The 20,390-nt window shown below is 47.0% G+C and overlaps 6 protein-coding genes across 6 annotated transcripts; 3 read left to right on the top strand and 3 right to left on the bottom strand.

Annotated features, from left to right (window-relative positions):
- Nucleotides 1–958: 958 nt before the first annotated feature.
- On the top strand, nt 959–2,487 carry F5147DRAFT_658575 (uncharacterized protein; the record flags this gene model as incomplete). The annotated part of the gene is made up of 9 exons (XM_041434460.1): nt 959–1,013; nt 1,127–1,240; nt 1,425–1,442; nt 1,504–1,637; nt 1,692–1,892; nt 1,922–1,972; nt 2,027–2,222; nt 2,288–2,386; nt 2,426–2,487. The coding sequence occupies 9 exons, from the start codon at nt 959–961 to the stop codon at nt 2,485–2,487; spliced, it is 930 nt and encodes a 309-aa protein (XP_041285676.1).
- Nucleotides 2,488–3,643: 1,156 nt separating this feature from the next.
- On the bottom strand, nt 3,644–4,815 carry F5147DRAFT_587470 (uncharacterized protein; the record flags this gene model as incomplete). Its single annotated transcript, XM_041431997.1, has 3 exons — nt 3,644–3,863; nt 3,922–4,365; nt 4,577–4,815. Coding segments are annotated over 3 exons (903 nt in total), but the record flags the coding sequence as incomplete, so codon positions are not given.
- Nucleotides 4,816–7,508: 2,693 nt separating this feature from the next.
- F5147DRAFT_780834 (uncharacterized protein) lies at nt 7,509–9,385 on the top strand (the record flags this gene model as incomplete). Its single annotated transcript, XM_041442523.1, has 6 exons — nt 7,509–7,676; nt 7,728–7,826; nt 7,881–8,228; nt 8,285–8,623; nt 8,678–9,061; nt 9,116–9,385. The coding sequence occupies 6 exons, from the start codon at nt 7,509–7,511 to the stop codon at nt 9,383–9,385; spliced, it is 1,608 nt and encodes a 535-aa protein (XP_041285674.1).
- Nucleotides 9,386–14,581: 5,196 nt separating this feature from the next.
- Nucleotides 14,582–15,355, bottom strand: F5147DRAFT_780832 (uncharacterized protein; the record flags this gene model as incomplete). The annotated part of the gene is made up of 1 exon (XM_041442522.1): nt 14,582–15,355. One exon carries the CDS (start codon nt 15,353–15,355, stop codon nt 14,582–14,584), a length of 774 nt encoding a protein of 257 aa, XP_041285673.1.
- An 847-nt stretch (nt 15,356–16,202) lies between these two features.
- On the bottom strand, nt 16,203–16,601 carry F5147DRAFT_780831 (uncharacterized protein; the record flags this gene model as incomplete). Its single annotated transcript, XM_041442521.1, has 1 exon — nt 16,203–16,601. One exon carries the CDS (start codon nt 16,599–16,601, stop codon nt 16,203–16,205), a length of 399 nt encoding a protein of 132 aa, XP_041285672.1.
- Nucleotides 16,602–17,456: 855 nt separating this feature from the next.
- On the top strand, nt 17,457–19,989 carry F5147DRAFT_780830 (uncharacterized protein; the record flags this gene model as incomplete). Its single annotated transcript, XM_041442520.1, has 7 exons — nt 17,457–18,144; nt 18,202–18,343; nt 18,392–18,709; nt 18,769–18,992; nt 19,043–19,278; nt 19,728–19,883; nt 19,936–19,989. The coding sequence occupies 7 exons, from the start codon at nt 17,457–17,459 to the stop codon at nt 19,987–19,989; spliced, it is 1,818 nt and encodes a 605-aa protein (XP_041285671.1).
- Nucleotides 19,990–20,390: the final 401 nt, after the last annotated feature.

Here is a 20,390-nt window from a genome sequence, read left to right as displayed (position 1 = left end):
TTGCCAAAGCTGGTGATAGGTGCATGTTGACAAAATGTCGAAGGCCGAGATGGCCGTGTGAGTAAGGACAATTTTTATTTGAAACATTGATACTTCTACCTTACCTTCCTCGTCCTACACAATTTGTGGTAGCTCTTGGTAGCAGATCGAAGGGCGAACGAACAGCATATGCAACCATGCTATGGTGTGTATAAAGGGCGGTGGGCATTGAGTTTGGAGTCGAGGAAGTCGTAAGAGTCGAGACGTTGGAATGCAAGTACTTGTTTTATTTTTTTATCTTCAACTTGCGCTAACATTACTTATTGTACCCTCAGTTGTCGTGAGAATGGTATTCCCATACTGAAGCTTGGAACAGCAAGATTTAAAGGAATGAAGGTAAGGGTCATGGTGTTAATTTTAGCGACCCTGCAAGTTACCCAGGGGCGAATGAGTAGCGACTCGTTCGCCGTTAATCTATTCTCCTATGCTCAGCGCTGGTGTGTACCCCTAGCATTGTTCATATGAACTTCTAATATCTGCATGACATGGCTGACGGCGAGCAACTTCATTCGCTCCTCTTCAATTTGGATCCCTGGACACAAGTATACGAGATCATTTTATTCTGGCAGCTCTGTCACTCTATGCCTTCTTGGTGACTCATGGGCATGATAGTGAGTCTTGGTGTTAGGCTCGTATCTCACCTCTTCGGCGGTGTGGAGTTCAACAGGAACACCGACCTCAATTGCGGGGCCGTATCATTGTGCCGTGCTCCTTTTCAAAGGGAGGAGATTATTGTGGTATGAGACAGCAGGAAGCATTGTTGGGACATGGACAACAGCATATGAAAATTTGAATGCAGCCCTTTCCAGTGCATGCTAGAATGCACGAATGAAATAGTAACATGTGCCTCAATTGATCATTAATGTACCAACACAATCTATAGCACAGTCATACATGACAGACATGGTACTGATCGATCATGAGTGCTTTATCAGATATGAGAGAGCAAAGTCGAAGCACGTCGAGTTATGAGGGTGAATACTTTGAGTTTTGGTCCGACCCCGTGACCGTCTTACTACTCGTTTTAGTGTTGGTTTCAGTCTTTTACCTTACAATAATACCTTAATGGTGATCTTGTGCTGTGCAGCGACTGCCATGTTGCTACTTTGGACCATTCAGGATACTGCTATCACCTGCACTCAGTCCACAATCGAGTTTTTATGTTTTTGGAGGAGTTTTGTTCGTCTTTTGATTGGCTACTGTAAGCCTCTCAAGAGCCTCTCAGATCTCAGGAGTCAGAGGTACCTCCTGCCTTCTCAAGATGATCTACGGACTGATTCGCATCCCTCCAGAGCCGAGCTCTGGCGTCGCGTCGCGTCACATCACATGATCTTGTATACTGAACTGTCTTTTCATTGTCATTGACTGAATCCTTCTTCCCATAGTTGCAGCCGGTACTTTGAGTCAGTGACCTGCCGCCATCAATTGAGGGGCTCGAGGCCAGTTCTTCCTCCAGGTGTTCAGACATCCGGCGAAACTGGCGAGCGCTCGTTTACTGGGATAAGGCTGAGATCGTGCGCAAGCGCTCGAACTTGAAGGATTCAGGCAGCTCCGGGATGGTTGATTGTGAAGGTGTTTCATCGACTCTGGGTGTTGGGGTAGGTCACTCTTCAGTTCCCACTCTGTCTGTCTAACTTCTGGTGGTTGCGCAGTTCCAGATGCTCCCTCTGGTGTGGGACAAGGTGCTAATCCCCAGTCGGCACTATGAAACCACTCTGGGGACCTGTGAGATTTGGAGTATCCGCCGCCCAAAATGGACAAGCGAATCTCAAGGCCAGGACACATATCTTCAACCCCTCAGGATATTTGACAGTGTTATGGAGAGGCTCACGGATATATGGGCCATTCCTCGGGTTGGAACCGAACTAATCCTGTTCCGTAGGTACATCCATATGCAAAGATTTCATTGGGCGTGTTGTCTCGCACATTAAAAGTACGTTCGGTTCCTCTCTCGTTTCTATCTTCCGCTTAGCAGTCATCAGCGTAGATGGTCATCGGCCAATCGGATCGCGACCATGCAGTATATTGTCTTGTCGACAAGTTGGATCAAGTTTACCGTTTCATGATACGAGACGAGACGCTTGGCCAGATTTCATCAATGCACGGTATCCTTGGACAGATCTCTCAGCAGACCCTTGAATGTGCCTGCTTTATCAGAGATTATTTTCAGACAAAGTGCTTCTGTGAGTCTTGGAAAAGCTGTTGCGCTTGACAGATACTAGATCTTCTACCATTCTCACTGAAACAGATAATGCAATCCAACTGTACAGCGATACATTGGATGCGCTCACGCAAAACTTCCGGGACCAACTTACTCGTGACATGGCTATCTATGTCCACCGTACAGGTGAGGATTGTACGTGCTTCTGACTCGACACCTCTTCAGGACAACTAGACCTTAGCGGTATAATGTATGCAGCAAACGCAGGACTGGATACGATGAAATAATGCCTCCAAGGAACGCACACGGAAATCCTCTCCCGGATCACAGCACCGGGGACAGCGTTCTACGTGTGCTGTGGCTATCTGGCCCTGCAGGCAAGGGCAAATCAGCATCGCTCACACGATCGCCAATCGGTTCAAAGATGCGGGAGGGCTTGGTTCATGTTATTGCTCTTACGTTCTCAATTTTGAGATCATTCATCTCACGCATCTGTTTCTTGTTTTCTTGGAGTGCTGCGCTCATGATCTGTCTCTCCATGTCCTGTATTCGTGTATCCTCATACTTGTAGTGTCAAATACAAAGTTTTCGCTGTGTTCCATGTTGTGGTCTTTCGAAGTCCAGGAATCGTTCACGGATTGAAGAACGACATACGAAACACGAAACACAACGAGAGACGGTTCGCGAGGTCGAAGAACCGCTTGCGAGGTTGGATCACAACAAACACAAGACATGACAAGAGACACGACATCGTGACACCAACGGGAGTAGAGGATCTATGCTTGAATAAGCTCCTCGCTGGAGGCTCTGTGTCAACTCTTCACTCCTCCTCGCTCCTCTTCTGAGTCCTCGCTGGAGGCTCTATGACAGTCCCGAACAGGATCTAAGGGGAGGCCTCCCTGTGGAGGTGGGCTTTCAGGCAGGTTACTACCTACAACGAAACCTACCCTGAAAGGCCTTCGGTACCTTTTCCAAGTGGTGCCAAGGGTGAAATTGACCTTGAAAGAGTTGCGCCATAAGAGCAAAAATGTTTGTCACATGACTCAAAGGTATCGCAAATTGAATTCAAGTTGATGCAATTGTTGCACTATCGTGTCGAGTCTTCAACGTTGCAACTCTCATTGAAGTGCAGAATTGGGCTCGCCCTAATCCTCACTGCAGAGCCTTGCATCACATGATCATCATAACCAGACAATCGGCAATTCATCACTACCTTGCCAAGTTGTGAGGATGGGATGCAAATTAGGCAGGACCAGCAATACATCAAATAATCACCATAAATCATAGGGAGGGTGCAGGCGCAGAATACAGAAAATTACATTCCTCCAAAAAAGATCTTGTTCTGATCAACTATCTACAAATACATGACTTGAATTTTTGGGAACTGATAATCTGGCGAAACAACATGTCCAGGGATTCCTAGAGGGTTGCAGGTGCATCATCTCATGTCAGATGTAAATCCTTCATATCCACACCCAAAGTAACGGCACATTCAAGCAACTCCGGGCAATGGAATGCGCCAGGACACACATGGCCAAGCTCAGATGCCCCAAAATCCAGTATGATCACATTGGATTTGTTGATTGCAACATTGGCAGCCACCATGTCATTGTGCTTCACTCCCAGCTGGTGAATAGCAAGTAGTGACCTGAGAAGATGATGTCTGCAAATAAAAATCAAATGCATGGGTGGGCCAATGAGGATTCTTGAGATGAACACACCTCTGATCAATTTCCAGGTCCAGGAAAGAATTCGGTGACACCCCTACATCATCTGTCAGAAGGAACAAGGCGCCTGACCCAGAATACAATCCTAGACATGTAGGAACCACTGATCCTTGAATGGTCTGCAGGGCCTGATAAATCTCGGCTTCAAGCAACAGCTCTTCACATAGATCATCCTCAGCCATTTTCATCACCACTGCAGAATCACCCATGTGCCCACTAAAGACTGCCAGCCGGTTGTTTGATATCCGCCTGTCCAGGACCACTGGGGTAGAAAAGTGAGAGGGTGGATTGAATTGGTCCACATCAGATAATGCAATGGGGACTGACGAACACCCAGATGTGGTGAAGATGAGTTGAGGGGAATCCATATTGGATGGTGAGACCTCTGATCTTATAGTAGCCTTTCCAGGTCTGCACATCTGGAGTGGTAAGCATGTGCTCCACCATGAAATCACCCAGTTCAAAACACGTGATCCCAGGTTGTTCTGGAGTCAAAAATCTCAGATAAACACATCTGCAAGATGTGGGAATACCTACCATCATGATACTTCCCCCTGACACACCTGGAGTCGCTGGAGTGCCAGGCTGTGGTAAATTGTGACTGTGACTGTCTGGATTATCCAGAGGCATGCCCAATGATGTGACAAACGGACCGGGCAACTGAGTAGTGCCACTGTTACCCGGTCTAGCCACCAAGGAATGGGCTATGAAAAAGCTCAGATCTGACAGTGTGGCCGCCAGTGCATCGTTATCGTCTGGCTGGTATTGGTATGAGGGGGATATGTGTAGGTTGTTCCCAGAGCGATGAACCAGCAAGAACATGTGTTGATTAGAGATGATACCGTGGTTACATTCTCGGGTTGAAAGCTGATGCCAAACCTGAACAACAGTTGAGCCATCATGAAACACTTCAAGTAAAGTAGATCACACCTGGTATATTGTACCAAGCACCTTGGATTGCCAGGTGCCCCCTGTCACCTCCTCCAGCTGAGATGAGCCTGTAGTACTGGCTTCTGTCTTCCACTTCTTTTCTCGCTGTATCTGAACCAGGATTTGGTACGCCGGAGCTAAATGTACCACCTGGTCTACACGCATTGTGGGGGACCACTCACTCCAGCAATCTCCCAGCTTTTGCAGCATATCTGCTGTTGCATTATTCACACCGGTGGCCTTCTGTGTTTTGACCTCCACTGTAACACAAGTCTCGAAATCCCAAATAAATTCTGCATCCGGCCTTCCAGACGGCCCGCTCATGGATTTAGTTTGGATGGCACACCCTTTTAGGGAGGATGGAAAACCCAATGGGTCATCGCCGGGTCGACATGATATTTGGAACAAGCAGGTTGCCCCACATCCCACCGGCCCCATAAAAGCGGACTTGAGGTACTCGACGACATTGAACTCGTCATATATCCTGACGGGCATTGCTGACAAACGCCCAATTGCTTCTGGGGTCCAGGAGGTGCCATTCAAGACTGGACCATGGTGACTTAGTGTGTCCCTGGCCCACTGCCGTGTATGCTCCTTCTGGGCCAGATGGAGAGTATCCAGGTCCAGGCTGCAAAGCCCATGAAGAGACGATCCACTGGAATGCAGCTCCTCTGTGGAAATTTCCTTCAGACGACTACTGCGGACAAAATCGGGTGGCGCTGCGACACGAAGTTGACGGAATGCCTGTATGAAATCAAGTTCAGAGGATGTGGAATTGAGCAATGCAGGCCCCGGTATGTGTTTCCATTGTTCCATGTTTATGTAATGTGCGATAGTCTTGACAAGAATGTTGATGATTACCTTGTACAGTTCACTATCATTAATTGTGGCTGTGTGAGAATTCACGCTGGTTTTCAACGTTCCCAGTCTCGGTCTGGTTAGACATGTGTGAATCTACGATAGCCTTAGTAACAAATTTGTAATCGTGGACAATCAGCGCTTGATTTGATGTCGCTGATATGTATGCTCGGAAACACTTCTTCATATCTTCTTCTGATGGTAATCCAAGATACTTCATATGGTCATGGTTGTTGACACTGTCATTACGCTCTTCAACATCAGCTTCTTCTATCATACTTCTCTGTGCTTCACATTGAAGCTTCCTAGCAATTCTTTTCCTCTCAGCTTTGTTCTCATGCTCCTTCTCATGCTCCTCATCTTTCTGCTCTGTAGCTCGGTGTATCATATCCAAAATATGGTCAGGTAGTTCGTGTATGATATCCATGATATGTGGCCATGTGAGATTTTGAACTTTTGTCCTGAACATATTTTCAGGAAATACAGCGACCAGTTCAGCTTTCGTTATAATGACAATAAGTAAACCTCATACCATCCCGGTTCCATTCTCTTCGTTCAAATGTTATCATATCACCTCATCCTTCCACTTAGGCAATTCACGATCCATGCTGATTGACACAGATTGAAACCTTGGGTTTCCTAATGACATACTTTTCAGGATTAGACCGGGACACTGGATGATATCAAGGGACTCGAGTGAATCCTTTTCAAGGATGATTATTCAAAACTCCTCATCGCTGCTCCAACTCGGAGATTCCAAGGTTTTTTCTCGGGTGATAGAACTAGATCCTCTTTGGACCTTGGTGGACACAAATTGTCATATAAACTTGGGCATTACCTGATTTCTGCTTGTCACCCCAGATCCCCAATCATGGTCCAGCATAAATCAAAGGCAACCATGTCCAAAGATACACCTTCTCCCTCTGACTCTTCTATTCCAACTAAACCTGTAATGCCCAAACTTGCATCTGCCACTAGTGTCCTTGAAAAGCTCTGATGCCAAGATGAGGGCTTTTATGTTGGTACACAGAACCTTGCTCCCCAAGTTGAATATTTTTGAAGATGACCTGCTATGACTGGCAATCCTGTAAGATACTAAATTTACAACGGCGAACATGATGTTATGTATAAGGGTCTGGTGCCTTGGGCTTCTGTTCTGTTTTCACCTGTAGAGTACACAGTAACTGTATGCAAAAGTACAACTGTTAAACCCTGACCAAACCAACGTATTGGTTGTAGTGTCACAGGCTGATCGCCGTCCCAGAGATAAGGTTGATACAAACTTCTGATTTCCTCAATTGGGCTGTGTTTCTCACCATGTCTTGGAAATAGAATTACTCAGAGAACTCCTCTGAGATCTTATCTTGCCCTCAGTGCTGTATTTTGTACAATGGTCTGGACAAGCTACTTGGCATCCAGGGCTGTGCTACAACCATGCTTCACCGAAATAGAAGCCGCTTTGTGGGAAGATGACACCATGTCCGTGCTTCTACACCAGGATCCAAGAGTAAGTTCCTGTCATGCCTCAGTCTAACCTGTATAATGTTCTCTTCTCATATCATAGATGCTTGGACCAATGGCCTGGTATCAAGAACATTGTCAATTACATTGGACTAAGATGCCCGATGAATCAATATGCCGAGCCTACATTCAGTTCAGTTTGATGCAAATGTGTCATCAACAGGAGGCTATGAATGTTCTACTACAAGGAGTAGCTGAGGGCTTTGTCTTAAAAGGCCTGTTGGTGAGTGGTCCCAGAAGCTTTGCCCCCTCCCCTGTCTGCTGCCAAAATAATGTTAAACGCACCTCAGCTGAACACACAGGACCAGCTATTTGAAGATATCATGCCCCTGGAACTCGTTGATGATGAAAATGCAATCTCTTATTGGTCTTGTGAGGCTGAGGAGAACTGTCTTAGATGGAGAATTGCATTTACCAACTTCTTCTCCCAAGGAACCCAGGTAGGCAGGCTTCAGACACTTCCTTAGAAAAATCATCTGGAAGCATATCAGGAGCTGGAGGCTCCAGCCATAACCGCACTGCAGGAGATGAGAAAATGGACTCGCAACCCAAGTATTGCCCACAAGTCTAGGATGGAATTTGCTATCTTGGTAAACATCATATGTTTCACATTCATTTGTCATGGTCTTTAACGCTAATCTCAGCGCTCCGGTCTTGGTCATGAAATCCTACGGATTGCCAACCCACAGGTGGGTTTGGAAAACAGGACCCCTTATCTGTCCCTCAGCTTCCAGCGATATCGTTGGAAAGAGAGCCTACTTAGTTGTATGCTTGGATGGGTTGATCGAGTCTTGCCTCCTAGAATTGAGACCAGCCAGTCTACAAATGCAAACGCCAAAGAATTCCTGCAACTCCTGTCCCGGCATAATGTGTGCCCATTTCGGTCCAATTACTCTTCAGTATTTGCATTTTCATCTGAGAGATGCTTCCTGGCTGAAGCTGTTCGATGGATGTTACCAACTCTGGCTGCCAAGACCCCATCTACCACATGGGTGTGTCCACTCCTTTATTCATACTGACAAGCACATCAATCTAGCTTGTTTGACAGGTACACAAAACCTCATTGAATCACCTATTCCGTTTGATCTGCGGTTTCTCAATCATTGATCTGGATGCCCTGCATTTGGATGAAGAATTGCTTTTGGTTCTGAAGTTGTCTACTGAGCTGAGGAGCCTACGACAAGAATTACTCAAAGGTTTTCATACAAAGTTCCACAATAATGTGGATCCAGATACCCAAGGTTGTCGCACATGCTATGATCAACCTGAGGATTCCAAGTGTGTCAGGTATTGGACGGTTGAGCCTGGTCATCACTTTGAATTCCATGGAAAGGTCATCACACCCTATCAGGCCAATGATCCAGATCGACTTCCTTCCATAGGCAAGGTAAGTATCTTGATGTTGATGTTTTATGTCTGCCTTTAACTCTTTCATATGTAGGGCTGTGCATCCCAAACCAACTATGTTCCTCTAATGGACCTGGGTCTGAGAAAGATCTCACGCCGTGCAGATGTACTGGAACGTTGTGGTCGGGACGTGACCCTGTTGGTTGATATCAGCTCACCCAGTACCATATTGGCGGGAGTTTCTTTTGACACATTTTCTCATGTGGACCTTCAGAAGATCCGTTGCGATGCCTCTGCTGCAAAGGAAACCAAATCCATCAAACGTGGCAGCCAGTTCAGCCGATTTGAATGGGGTAGGATGCATCCAGTTGGTTCCAGGAAGCCCGCTGGGGGAAGACCTGGAGACACCTATACGAGCTATGCCGGTATGGAGGTTACAGATACAGCCCATATTAAGTTGCTCTTTGCTCATGCCACTGTATGTTCTTAATGTCTTTCAATCTTTATTCCCAAATGACCCCTGAAATCCTAGGATGTAGAAAGGATGGTGGCTGCAATCACACCGTTACATCCTCATGCAGCCAAGGAGCTTCGAGAGTTGTCTTCTGAAGTCAATTCTTTGGGGGGCATAGGCGCAACTGCATATTACTGTTGGAACTTTGTGGCACCGCAGCATATGGACCGTGATGCCACTTGGACCATATCCCTGCAGACCTGCAAAGAGGCACCAGCAGATGAGTTCAACTTCATCATGATGGACCTTGGCTGCTATGTGGAAACAGCTGAAAATGCCCTGTGGTAAGTAAGTCCAGACAGCTGGAGTTGAGTTACTACTCAAGAACATCAGGTGGTTTCAAGGTTATCACACACATGGCACAGTAATTCCCCGGTTATCATCCATGTTATCCAACAGAAATTTATCACAAGGAATAGGAGTTACTTTACCCAGAACTTCATTGCAGGCTGCCCAAAAACAAAGCTTGGCACGTGCCGCATTTGAAGCCTTGGCTCAAAAATGGCATGTAGATAATTGAAACACTTCATCATTACTGTACAACAACACACAATGGCTGTATGATTTTACTTTGGTCTTATAAGGAGGTCATAAGCTTTGTCTGCCATCAAATATGAAGTGGATTTATCGATAAATCTAGTGATAAGTTAACATGTGGCGTATGACATTATTTGACTCTATATTTGACTTTATGAAGTACCACCCTGTTATTAGTTTTCTGATTTATCCTCGCAATAGAGGTGATGACAGAAAAAGTAACAGAAGTGGAAATTGGAACGGTGACATAATTGAGACATAAGTGGCAGCAGAAACGTTGACAGAAGTGGTGACAGAAACGGTGACAGAAACGGTGACAGAAATGGTGACAGATAGCACTACTTATATAAGCGAACCTGCGAGTTGAATCTTTTCTCTTTCAAATTTCACTGTTTCTTTCATTGACACTTACACCATCGTTGTCTTCTTTGATTGCTGTCCAGTGTATCCTGTCCTTTTGGGGCTCTGCTAGGCCCTTTTTGTGTATTTGAATTTGTTCTTCTTTCATGCCCATCATAACTGTGCCTTCCTGGGTGTTTGAACTAGAGTTTTGGATATGTCAGATACATGGTTTGCCAAACTGAATACAACCGTTTGAATCTTCCTTCGCAGTGCACGACGGACCGTTGATTATCAAGGAGATCATCCGAGTAGTTGTATTTTTGTCCAGTGCGGACCTCCATAAGTACTTGTGTTGCACGTCAAATTTTTGCCAGCTCGGCGTTTATAAATTAATTCGTAATAACCAAATGTGTCACGTTTGGTCACATTGCAAATGAAATCTCGGTATCTGGCCTAGAATAAAAGTTGCGCAATAGACGCATAATTTGATGAACAATCCAAAGGAGCCCTCTGAGTACACTGGTTTGTTCCGTAGTCCAAGTCTTAGGCCTGATTCATTCAACCCAAACAAAGTAAAATTTAGCAGTTACTGCGCTCTGGGGCCTGCAACACTCAGTTTTATCATATCTGCGGACCATCCAAAATATTTGCATTCAAGTAATACAGAGGTTGTAGTCAAGTACACCCCAGTGTAAACATCTTTCCCAATATCATACACTCCTGGCTACTCCACCTAAGATTCACATGATCGCCATCTTGTGGGGACCATAATATCTGACAGTGCTATCCACCAAGGGAGTGTCATATCCAAAACCCAAGTTTAAACATCTTTCCCAATGAGATACTCCAGGCTACCCCACCTAAGATTCACATGATCGCCATCTTGTGGGGACCATGCTATCTGACAGTGCTATTGCCCAAGGGAGTGTCATATCCAAAGCCCAAGTGTAAACATCTTTCCCAATATCAGACACTCCAGGCTACCCCACCTAAGATTCACATGATCGCCATCTTGTGGGGACCATGATATCTGACAGTGCTATCACCCAAGGGAGTGTTATATCCAAAACTCTAGCTCAAACACCCATCCATACACCCAATATCTGCCCATATTGCCCAACATGAGATACTCCAGGCCACCCCACTGGAGAATTACTCAAAGCCATATTTTAAATACCCAACATTAGATATATCACATTCAACATACCCCAGGAAAGGCCTCATAGAGGAGACAGAGCCAAACTAACAATACCCCAGGACAGGCCTCATAGAGGCACCATCCCAGGAGGAGTCCAGCCAGCCTCATAGAGGCACAGTACAGTGGACAGGAAGACACAGTCAAGCTAACAATACCCCAGGACAGGCCTCATGGAGGCACCATCCCAGGAGGAGTCCAACCAGCCTCATAGAGGCGCAGTTCAGTAGACAGGAAGACAGAGCCAGATCAACAATACCCCAGAACAGGCCTCATAGAGGCACCATCCTAAGAGGAGTCCAACCAGCCTCATAGAGGCGCAGTTCAGTGGACAGGGAGACAGAGCCAGACCAACAATACCCCAGGACAGGCCTCATAGAGGCACCATCCCAGGAGGAGTCCAACCAGCCTCATAGAGGCGCAGTTCAGTGGACAGGGAGACAGAGCCAGACCAACAATACCCCAGGACAGGCCTCATAGAGGCACCATCCCAGGAGGAGTCCAACCAGCCTCATAGAGGCACAGTTCATTGGACAGGGAGATAGAGCCAAACTAACAATACCCCAGGACAGGCCTCATAGAGGCACCATCCCAGGAGGAGTCCAACCAGCCTCATAGAAGCGCAGTTCAGTGGACAGGGAGACAGAGCCAGACCAACAATACCCCAGGACAGGCCTCATAGAGGCACCATCCCAGGAGGAGTCCAACCAGCCTCATAGAGGCACAGTTCATTGGACAGGGAGATAGAGCCAAACTAACAATACCCCAGGACAGGCCTCATAGAGGCACCATCCCAGGAGGAGTCCAACCAGCCTCATAGAGGCGCAGTTCAGTGGACAGGGAGACAGAGCCATGCCAACAATACCCCAGGACAGGCCTCATAGAGGCGCCATCCCAAGAGGAGTCCAACCAGCCTCATAGAGACATAGTTATACTGGACAAGAAAGGGAAGAAGAAGACCACATCCAAGGTCCCAGGCCAGGCCTCATAGAGACACCAACACAGGGAAGTCCAACCAGCCTCATAGAGACATGGTGATACTGGACAAGAAGAATAGATATAATATTCTAGACACAAATCAGAGAAAAGAAGAACTTTGTCAAGTAAGTGAAAGTAAAAGAAGAGAACGGACAGAGAAAAGATTTGGTTCAAGTTCGCTTTTCTTTGCTTATGTCGGCAGTGCCAAACAAAGCCACACATTATTACAATTTTCTCATTTTCGTCTATATCAATGGTGACAAACCACAGCTCATACTCCCAAAAACTGAATCTTTGACTTACTAAACATGCGCAGCGACTGTAAACACAGATCAATGAATTCATGGATGAATCAAGGAGAGAAAAAATCGCACCATTGCGAGATGTTCAAAGTGATCCAAGCCAAGACCAAGACCAAATTCCCAAACACGAATCCTTCGACCAACTCTCGATAAAGGTGCCCTTTCCACGTTGTCGAGTCTTCCGCTCCAACCGCACGATCTTTTTGTTAGTGTCCGCTCTGTGTTCTGCACAGAGTCGCTTCAGGATGATGTCCCAACTCAATCCGGGACATCCGATCATGAGTTTGAGCATGTACTACTCCCCCATAGCTTCAATACCACAATCAGCAGTCTGCATCATGACCATACCGCAGTTGATCCGGAAGATCGTTTTTGTTCCTGGACTAAGGCAAACTGTCAAAGCCGTAGCGATTTGCTTCTTTGTAGACCATGGGAATACATCTTTTCCAATCATGATTGCATAACCTGAGACAGACCATCCATGGTCGGGTGAACTCACGAAGTCAGAATCGCAATGTGCGAAAAAGACCGGAGAGTCAAGCTTTCCGCCAACAGTGAGGACAAAGTCTCGAGTGCCTTTGAGGTAACATAGAATGCATTTAACAATTGGGCAACATTTTGGACTGCGAGTGAGATATCCGGACGAGTCATGACGGCGCAGTAGTTGAGTGCACTGATGGCATTCTGATATGGCACCTTCAGCATATATTGTGTTTCCTCAAAAGATGTTGGGCAGTCTGCGAGACGAAGATTGACACCGGACACAGCAGGAGTACGAACAGAGTTTGCATGCTCGAGACTGTAAATGTAAATGTTGAGCATGGAGTCAATGTAGCGACGGTGTGAGAAGGAGATTGTACGAGCAGAGCGATCGCGGATGACCTCGATACCAAGGATGTGAGAAATCTCCCCCTGGTCCTTGAACGAGACGTGTTAACTAACTTCATCTTTCAGAGAGTGAAGTTCTGAGATGGACGAGCAGTATATGTCAGGATCCTCAACATGGGAAGCAATGATGGAGATGCCAGTTGACCGGGAGCGATAGAAGAAACATGGATTGGCAAGGCTTACTTGAACACCAAGCTGGGTTAGGATGGACTTCAGCATTCAGAGGACAACTTGGAGACTTGGGTCTGCGTGATATCAATTGGAACATGGATGGAATCTTGGGCACTTGAGACAATCAAAGCGTCACAGCCGTACTGACTAGCATTGACGATGATGACCGGTCCTTCTCTGCAGCTTTTCGCAGGTCAGAAAACAGCGGGGGTAGGAGAAACCGAGAAAAGGCAGACATCATGCAGATGCGGGAGACGACATCATCCCATTGCATGGTCAGCTGCTGGATGTCTAGGGACTGGTCTTCGGTGGATTTATCGAATGCGCTGCAAAGGCGAAAACTTAGCTGCTGTAACTCTTTCGCCAGGGCTGCGCCCGTGTCACTAGACAGTGAAAGTTCGTCGAGTGGTAAGCGTAAGCGTGTCAGCCGGGTCCGAAATACTGCACGGCCTTGCTCCACCAGTTCGACAGCAGTCGTCAGTGCACCGCGACGAACACTGCACGAGAAAGCGTCTGTGGCAACCGAGGAAGTAGCCATCCTGACGATATCGAAATGGCGTAAAGAAGGTGATAACAGAGTCACATGCTGATCTAGGAATTTCAATGCAGTTTGACAGGCAACCAATACGGAGTCATAGTTCGTCTCTTCGGCAAAGGTGGCCCAGACGAGACAGATGTGGTGACAATAATGACCAGGGGGACAACTCCGCAAGGCCACTCGACACTTTTCCACGCTGTCTGCCATGCTATTTCGCCAAATCAAGTTACCTAAGGACTGTTGAGAATGGAGGGATGGGGAGCACAACTGGGCAAGGACTTGGACGATGTTGTCATGTTATTTGCTTCGTCATCAGTACCAAATACAAGACGATCAGTTTGAATATTGATGCGCACGCACATAGTATACCGAAAACATACCTTGGCAGATCTAAAATCTGTACGAGAGGCTGGATGTGATAGGTAGGGTAGTTGCTCAAACAGCCTAAATGATTCCTCCAGGTCAGACAGGACACCACGTTGCTTGAATCTGTCTCGAAGGCTGATGGCAAGAGTAGTGAGAGACGCTGATCGCTAAGAATGACTGGGGGAGCGAAGAAGTAATGCAGCCCGAAGGAGCTCGATGGTCTCATCAAGGTCAGATGAGATACCCCGCTGCTTGAATCTGTCTTTAGAGCTGGGTGCAAGATTGTTGAGAGATGATGATCTGTCGGAATGACCAGGGGGACGAAAGAGCAATGCAACCCATTGGAGCTTGATGGCCTCATCGAGGTCAGACGGGACGCCCCGTTGCTCGAATCTGTGATGAAGGGTGGCGGCAAGATTGCCGAGAGACATTGCCTGATCAGAATGACCGGGTGGATGGAGGAGTAGTGCATCCCGGTGGAGCCCGATGGCTTCATTGAGGTCAGACGGGATGCTCCGCTGCTCAAATCTGACTTGAAGAATAATGGAAAGATTGTTGAGAGGTTTGCTTTGATCCAAATGTCCAAGAGGATAGAGGGGTAGTGCATCCCGCTGGAGCTCAATGACCTCATCAAGGTCAGACGGGACGTCCCGCTGTCGAAATCTAATTGTAAGGCTGATGGCAAGAGCATTGAGCAACCCGGATCGATTAGAATGATGGGTGGGGTGAAGGAGTAACACAGCCCGAAGACGCTCAATGGCCTCATCACGATCAGATGTAATGCCTCGCTGCTCGAATCTCTGTTGCATGCAGCTGGCAAGATCGTTGAGATACATTGATTGATCGGAATGACCGGGAGGGCGAAGGAGTATTACATCCCGAAGAAGCTTGATGGCCTCATCCAGATCAGACAGAACGCCCCGCTGCTTGAATCTATTCATGAGGCTTCCAGCAAGATTTTTGAGAGGCCTGCAGCGATTAAAATGACCAGGGGAAGGAAGGCTAGTACATCCCAAAGGAGCTCGATGGCCTCATCAAGGTCAGATTGGATGCTCTGCTGCTTGAATCTGCATATAAGGCTGATGGCAAGATCACTTGGAGACCTTGCTCGAATAGAATGACTGGGGGGATGAGGAGTAGTGCAGCCCGATGAAGCTCGATGGCTTCATCAAGATCAGATGGGACGCCCTGCTGCTTAAATCTGTGATAAAGGCTGCCTGCAAGATTGTTGAGAGACGTTGATCAAAGAGGATGACCGAGAGGACGAAGGAGTAGTGCATCCCAAAGGAGCGCGATGGACTCATCAAGGTCAGACAGATTGCCCTGCTGCTGGAATCTATCCCCATTGTCATTGACAGTGACAAGTCACCCATCTTTTTGCACCAATATCAGTGGCACTCATGGACCCTCACTTATGATCACTTATGACTAGCACACACCCGTTGTGCCTTCGGCACAGGTCGCAAAAAAAGAGCGCGAAGCGCTCTTTTTAAGCTCCCTGGCCTCAGCTTCCTCCCAATAATTCAGAAGGCTCCTGATGAGCATTGTTCCTTTGTCACAGGAAGCCAAGGAGGGCACAGCCCTCCTTTGGCTTCCTGGCCTCAGGCTCCATTCTAATAAACTGTGCATCTTGAATAATTTTGAAAATACATTTATGAGCATTTCAAAACAAAACTAAAAGTAAAATCTACCACACCATGTGAAAGTACATAGTACATAAGATCAGTCAGTTCTACATTCTTTGAGCAGGATTTTGACAAAAGTAAAATTACAAAATATGTAACAGTGTTATTGAATGCATTTATTTTCCCATTTTCCCTGCTTCCCATCTCCGATTGTGTCCTGTGTCCCATGCTCCCGTCTCCTGTCTCCTGTCTCCTGTCTCCTGTCTCCTGTCTCCTGTCTCCTGTCTCCTGTCTCCTGTCTCCTGTCTCCTGTCTCCTGTCTCCTGTCTCCTGTCTCCTGTCTCCTGTCTCCTCCTGTCTCCCGTCTCCCGTCTCCTGTCTCCTGTCTCCTGTCTCCCGTCTCCCGTCTCCCGTCTCCCGTCTCCCGTCTCCCGTCTCCCGTCTCCCGTCTCCCGTCTCCCGTCTCCCAGTATCCCATTTTTCCATCCTCCCTTCCTCCCATCTCCTGTTCTCCCATTTCCCATTCTCCCTGTTTCCTGTTCCCAATTTTCTGTCCTCCCATTCTTCAGTTTTTGAGTTTCTATTTGAGTTTCTATATTATCAATGTTTCCTTTTGATTTATTTTTTCACAACCTTTTGTCATTCATTTCCTGTCACCACATGTATTTGTTGTTCCATTTTAGTTTTATTATTTACTGTATGTATGTACCCTAAACAATTACAATAGGGAGAATCCTGCGTAGTGTGCTGCTGTAATGAGCAACGGCAGTTCAGTCGGCGCTCGAAAACACGTGACAAAGCCACGCGAGTTTCCAAAAAGAGCTTTAAGCGAGGTAAGCGAAAGCCATGTGGCCTTAAGCGAATCTAAGCGAATCTAAGCGTATCTAGGCGAAAACCACATGGCCCTACGCGAAAACCACGCGAGCGCCCGTGCGTTCCCGAAAACCGTTCTCCCTTTCTTCTTAAGATTGCCAAAGCAACTGGAATGACGGCATATTGATCCATGGGTATGCATTATTTCAAAGTGCCGCACATCAGTAAAAGGACACGTTACTTAATCAACTTGGCTGACTTTGCCAGAAATTGTTTACTCTCTCCTGCTGCCTGCATCATCCACTTGGGATATCTTATTTTTTTTAGTGCGAACCACAACAAAATATGTATATAAGACTAGCTCAACAATTTTTTGTGAACATGTTAAAGTTGAAATTTTGACCAAGTAGATTGACTTAGCCAAAGTCACTTAAGTGGGTTTTAAGTCTGTTTAAGGCAGCTTAAGTAACGTGTTTTTTTACTGATGCAGAAGTCCGCACAGGAAGTAAACCCTAAACTGCCGGATTTCCTCCGCTATAACTGCCACCAGCCTGAAACTACTCAAACCTCACCCAACGCAGCACGACCAGCTCACAAGATTGGCATGACGCGCGCGGTGTCTCCAGAGCGCAAGAGAGAGTACAACCGTAGATATGAGCGCAAACTGCCACCCGAGGCCAAACAGAAACGTCGAGATGCCCAAGCTGCTTGCAAACGAAAATTACGTCAGCACAGGAGCACTGCCCGGGCACTGGCAGAACCACCCCAGCCGGCAAATACTTTGGCCGCAACTGGAATACTCTCACCTGCATTTTCCTGGACACCTCCAGTCCAGGATAAAACAGCAGATGGGATCCATTCACAAACCCACAATTTTCCCCAGCATGCAGTGGCATCAGCAAATGATCCAGGAATGAGGGGACTCGATCTGGCCTCAGGTATGCTGGGCACACAGGTTCCCCTGGAGACGGAGGTAGTGACATGGGATGATGGTCATATCACCATATTGCCCACTATAATGCGAGATGGACAAAATGTATTGATCGAAGACCTTCGCCTCACAAAGAAACTTGCGGCAGTTCCTGCCTCCAAACCAGGGTCCAAATTTGTGACCCATCTAAATGGGGCCATTACAGAAAATGAGTTATTATTAATAGAAATTCGGTCTAGTCTTGCAGCAGGAAAGTGCGTTATTGTGCACGAGGCAGTGAGGCCTGGGCCCCTAAACCTTACAATGGAGTATCTGGAAAAGCGTTATGGAATTCATGCCACTATGCCTGTGGATATACATGGTAATGTTTTAGACCTTCAATATTCTAATGTGATCATTGCTCATCATTGATACTCAGACATGGAGCTTCAGGCCAAACATCCTGCTCAACCTCATGTCCCTGGGGTGATGAGAGATTTGATTTTGGGCATAAATAATCAAAATGAGCACAGATATGTTCTGGATTGTCCTATAGCAGTAGGTCTGCCCCCTGAACTGGTGTAAGTTCCATTCAGTCTTCTCTGCATTTGCTGCTCATCCACACTCAGTCCCCTAGATGAGGGTCAGATGGCCTGGCACAGGACCATCAAGGATTGTCCATGGCCATGGCCATGGCCAGGTATACATCTCAGTACCCCATGTGCCTCAGTGTCCCAGGGTGGGGTACTGATTCCTCCATGCCATGACTCTAAGGGGCAGAATGCCTATTTCTTTCCAGTCATTGGCATCCAACTCCGGACACTTCTTTTTCCAAAGATCCCCCACGATGGTAAAGTGCCTTTTGAAGCAACAAAATTTCTCTGCAGCCCTCATGACCTGGATAATTATGATGCGGAGACTGTGACTGTATATCCTGGAGATTTGCTGTAAGCCTATGAATGGATGGTGTCCAGGATGGTTACCTCACAATTTACCCCCTTTGTAGAATCCAGCCACCAGGCCAACTACATGCAGAATACAATCCCAATCCTGTTTTGGCACATGGGGGTCATTTTTTCACATATGGAACACTCTATCACACGCACAGCTCAAGATCTCTGGAAGTCACTCCAGGCAACAACAGTCGAGCTCAAGAATGCACAGATGAGACCTTATGGCGGATGGCTGCTCTCATTCCATGGCTGCCACCAGACAAACTGTTAGGCAAGTGTATCTACAATAACACTTGCTCACTGCCATTAAATCTCTTGATTAAAAAGGCTTGCATGCCAAACCACTATTGGCGCTTTGTTCTATGGTTCTCAAGCCCAGAAAATATATGGGACAGAGCTTAGTAACAACATCCCGCAAGAAAAAACAACCCATAGCCTTACGATCATCCAGCTACACCCGTGCCTGTGCAGTTGTTACAAAGATTCTACAACACCTGGACATTTGTCCACAAGATTTGCCTGCTATGCTGAAAGACCTCACTTCATTTGAGGATATGGGAGAAGTCATTGATCTTAGCAGATGTCTCTCAGAATTTACCCATACAGTGTAACAGTAGGTAGCAGTGCAAATTCTGGTTGGAAACCATTTGGACAATAGGTCTGTCGGTTCCCACTTTTTCACCAAGCCAACTGCACCATCGACGCATGCGCGTGCAGTTACCGCAGCTCCTTCATTCTTGTTTAGTATCATGCCACGCATAGCTTCTGTTCACCGCACCTGCTTCCACACCGACTAATCCCCTCTGCCGGTATCAAGCACGGAAACCAGCAAGCTGGTACCATTCTCTTTCGCAAAATACAGTGTGCTACCTTCCTCTACACCAATACCTACAATGGCACCAGCTAACCCACCGTAGATATCACCCTGAAGCCGCAAGTTACCATCTCTGCACATACAATGAGGCAGATGGCTCGACCGTAGCTAGCGCGACTGATGTGCACTTTTGCCAAGGCACAATGGGAGGCCATGCCTCGGACGATCGCATCGCCATCTTCCTGCGTGCCAGTGCAGAGCTCGTTAGCGGCAAGTACTGTCACAAATTGGTGGCAGTTACTACGCTTGGTCAAGGGAAGTGCTTGGCAGGCTGAGATTGATGCTGTCGCTGAGGTGTGTAATGTGGGATCATCTTGGTGACAGTTGATTAATGAAACTTTCGTAGCTCTTCGACTTCTTCCAGTTGATCTCTGGGTCACCTTCAGAATTTGTCACATAGGCGATATCGCACCCCAGCTTTGCAGCATCCCACTTCACAGGCAGCAGCTTCATATTCCAAAAGCTATGGAAAGACATTGCCGCAAACCTAGACAAGTACAAAGCTATCCGAGAATCATCGGCGATACAGGAGGGAGGAACTTCCACGTCGTCCACAAATTCGCAGATATCCGAAATGCAGTTTTGCGGGCATTCGAGGCTTTGAGTATCAAGGTTCGCATATTATGAGTGATACGCAAGATTGATGGACATGTGCAGGACAACCGTGTTCCGCGTTGTCGCAGCTATACGTTTCCTCTTCGATCTGGTCATTTGGATTCAAAGACCCGCTCCTGTCTGAGGTTGCGAAGATCGAAGTCGGGCCATCATCTGACTTCAGCAACCCATAACGTGCGTTTCTTT

Source organism: Suillus discolor (assembly GCF_016758755.1).
Source record: "Suillus discolor strain FC423 chromosome Unknown F5147scaffold_117, whole genome shotgun sequence".
Classification (NCBI taxonomy): Eukaryota; Fungi; Basidiomycota; class Agaricomycetes; order Boletales; family Suillaceae; genus Suillus; species Suillus discolor.
Note: the sequence above shows the minus strand (reverse complement) of the source record. Positions and strands in the feature narration are given on the sequence as shown.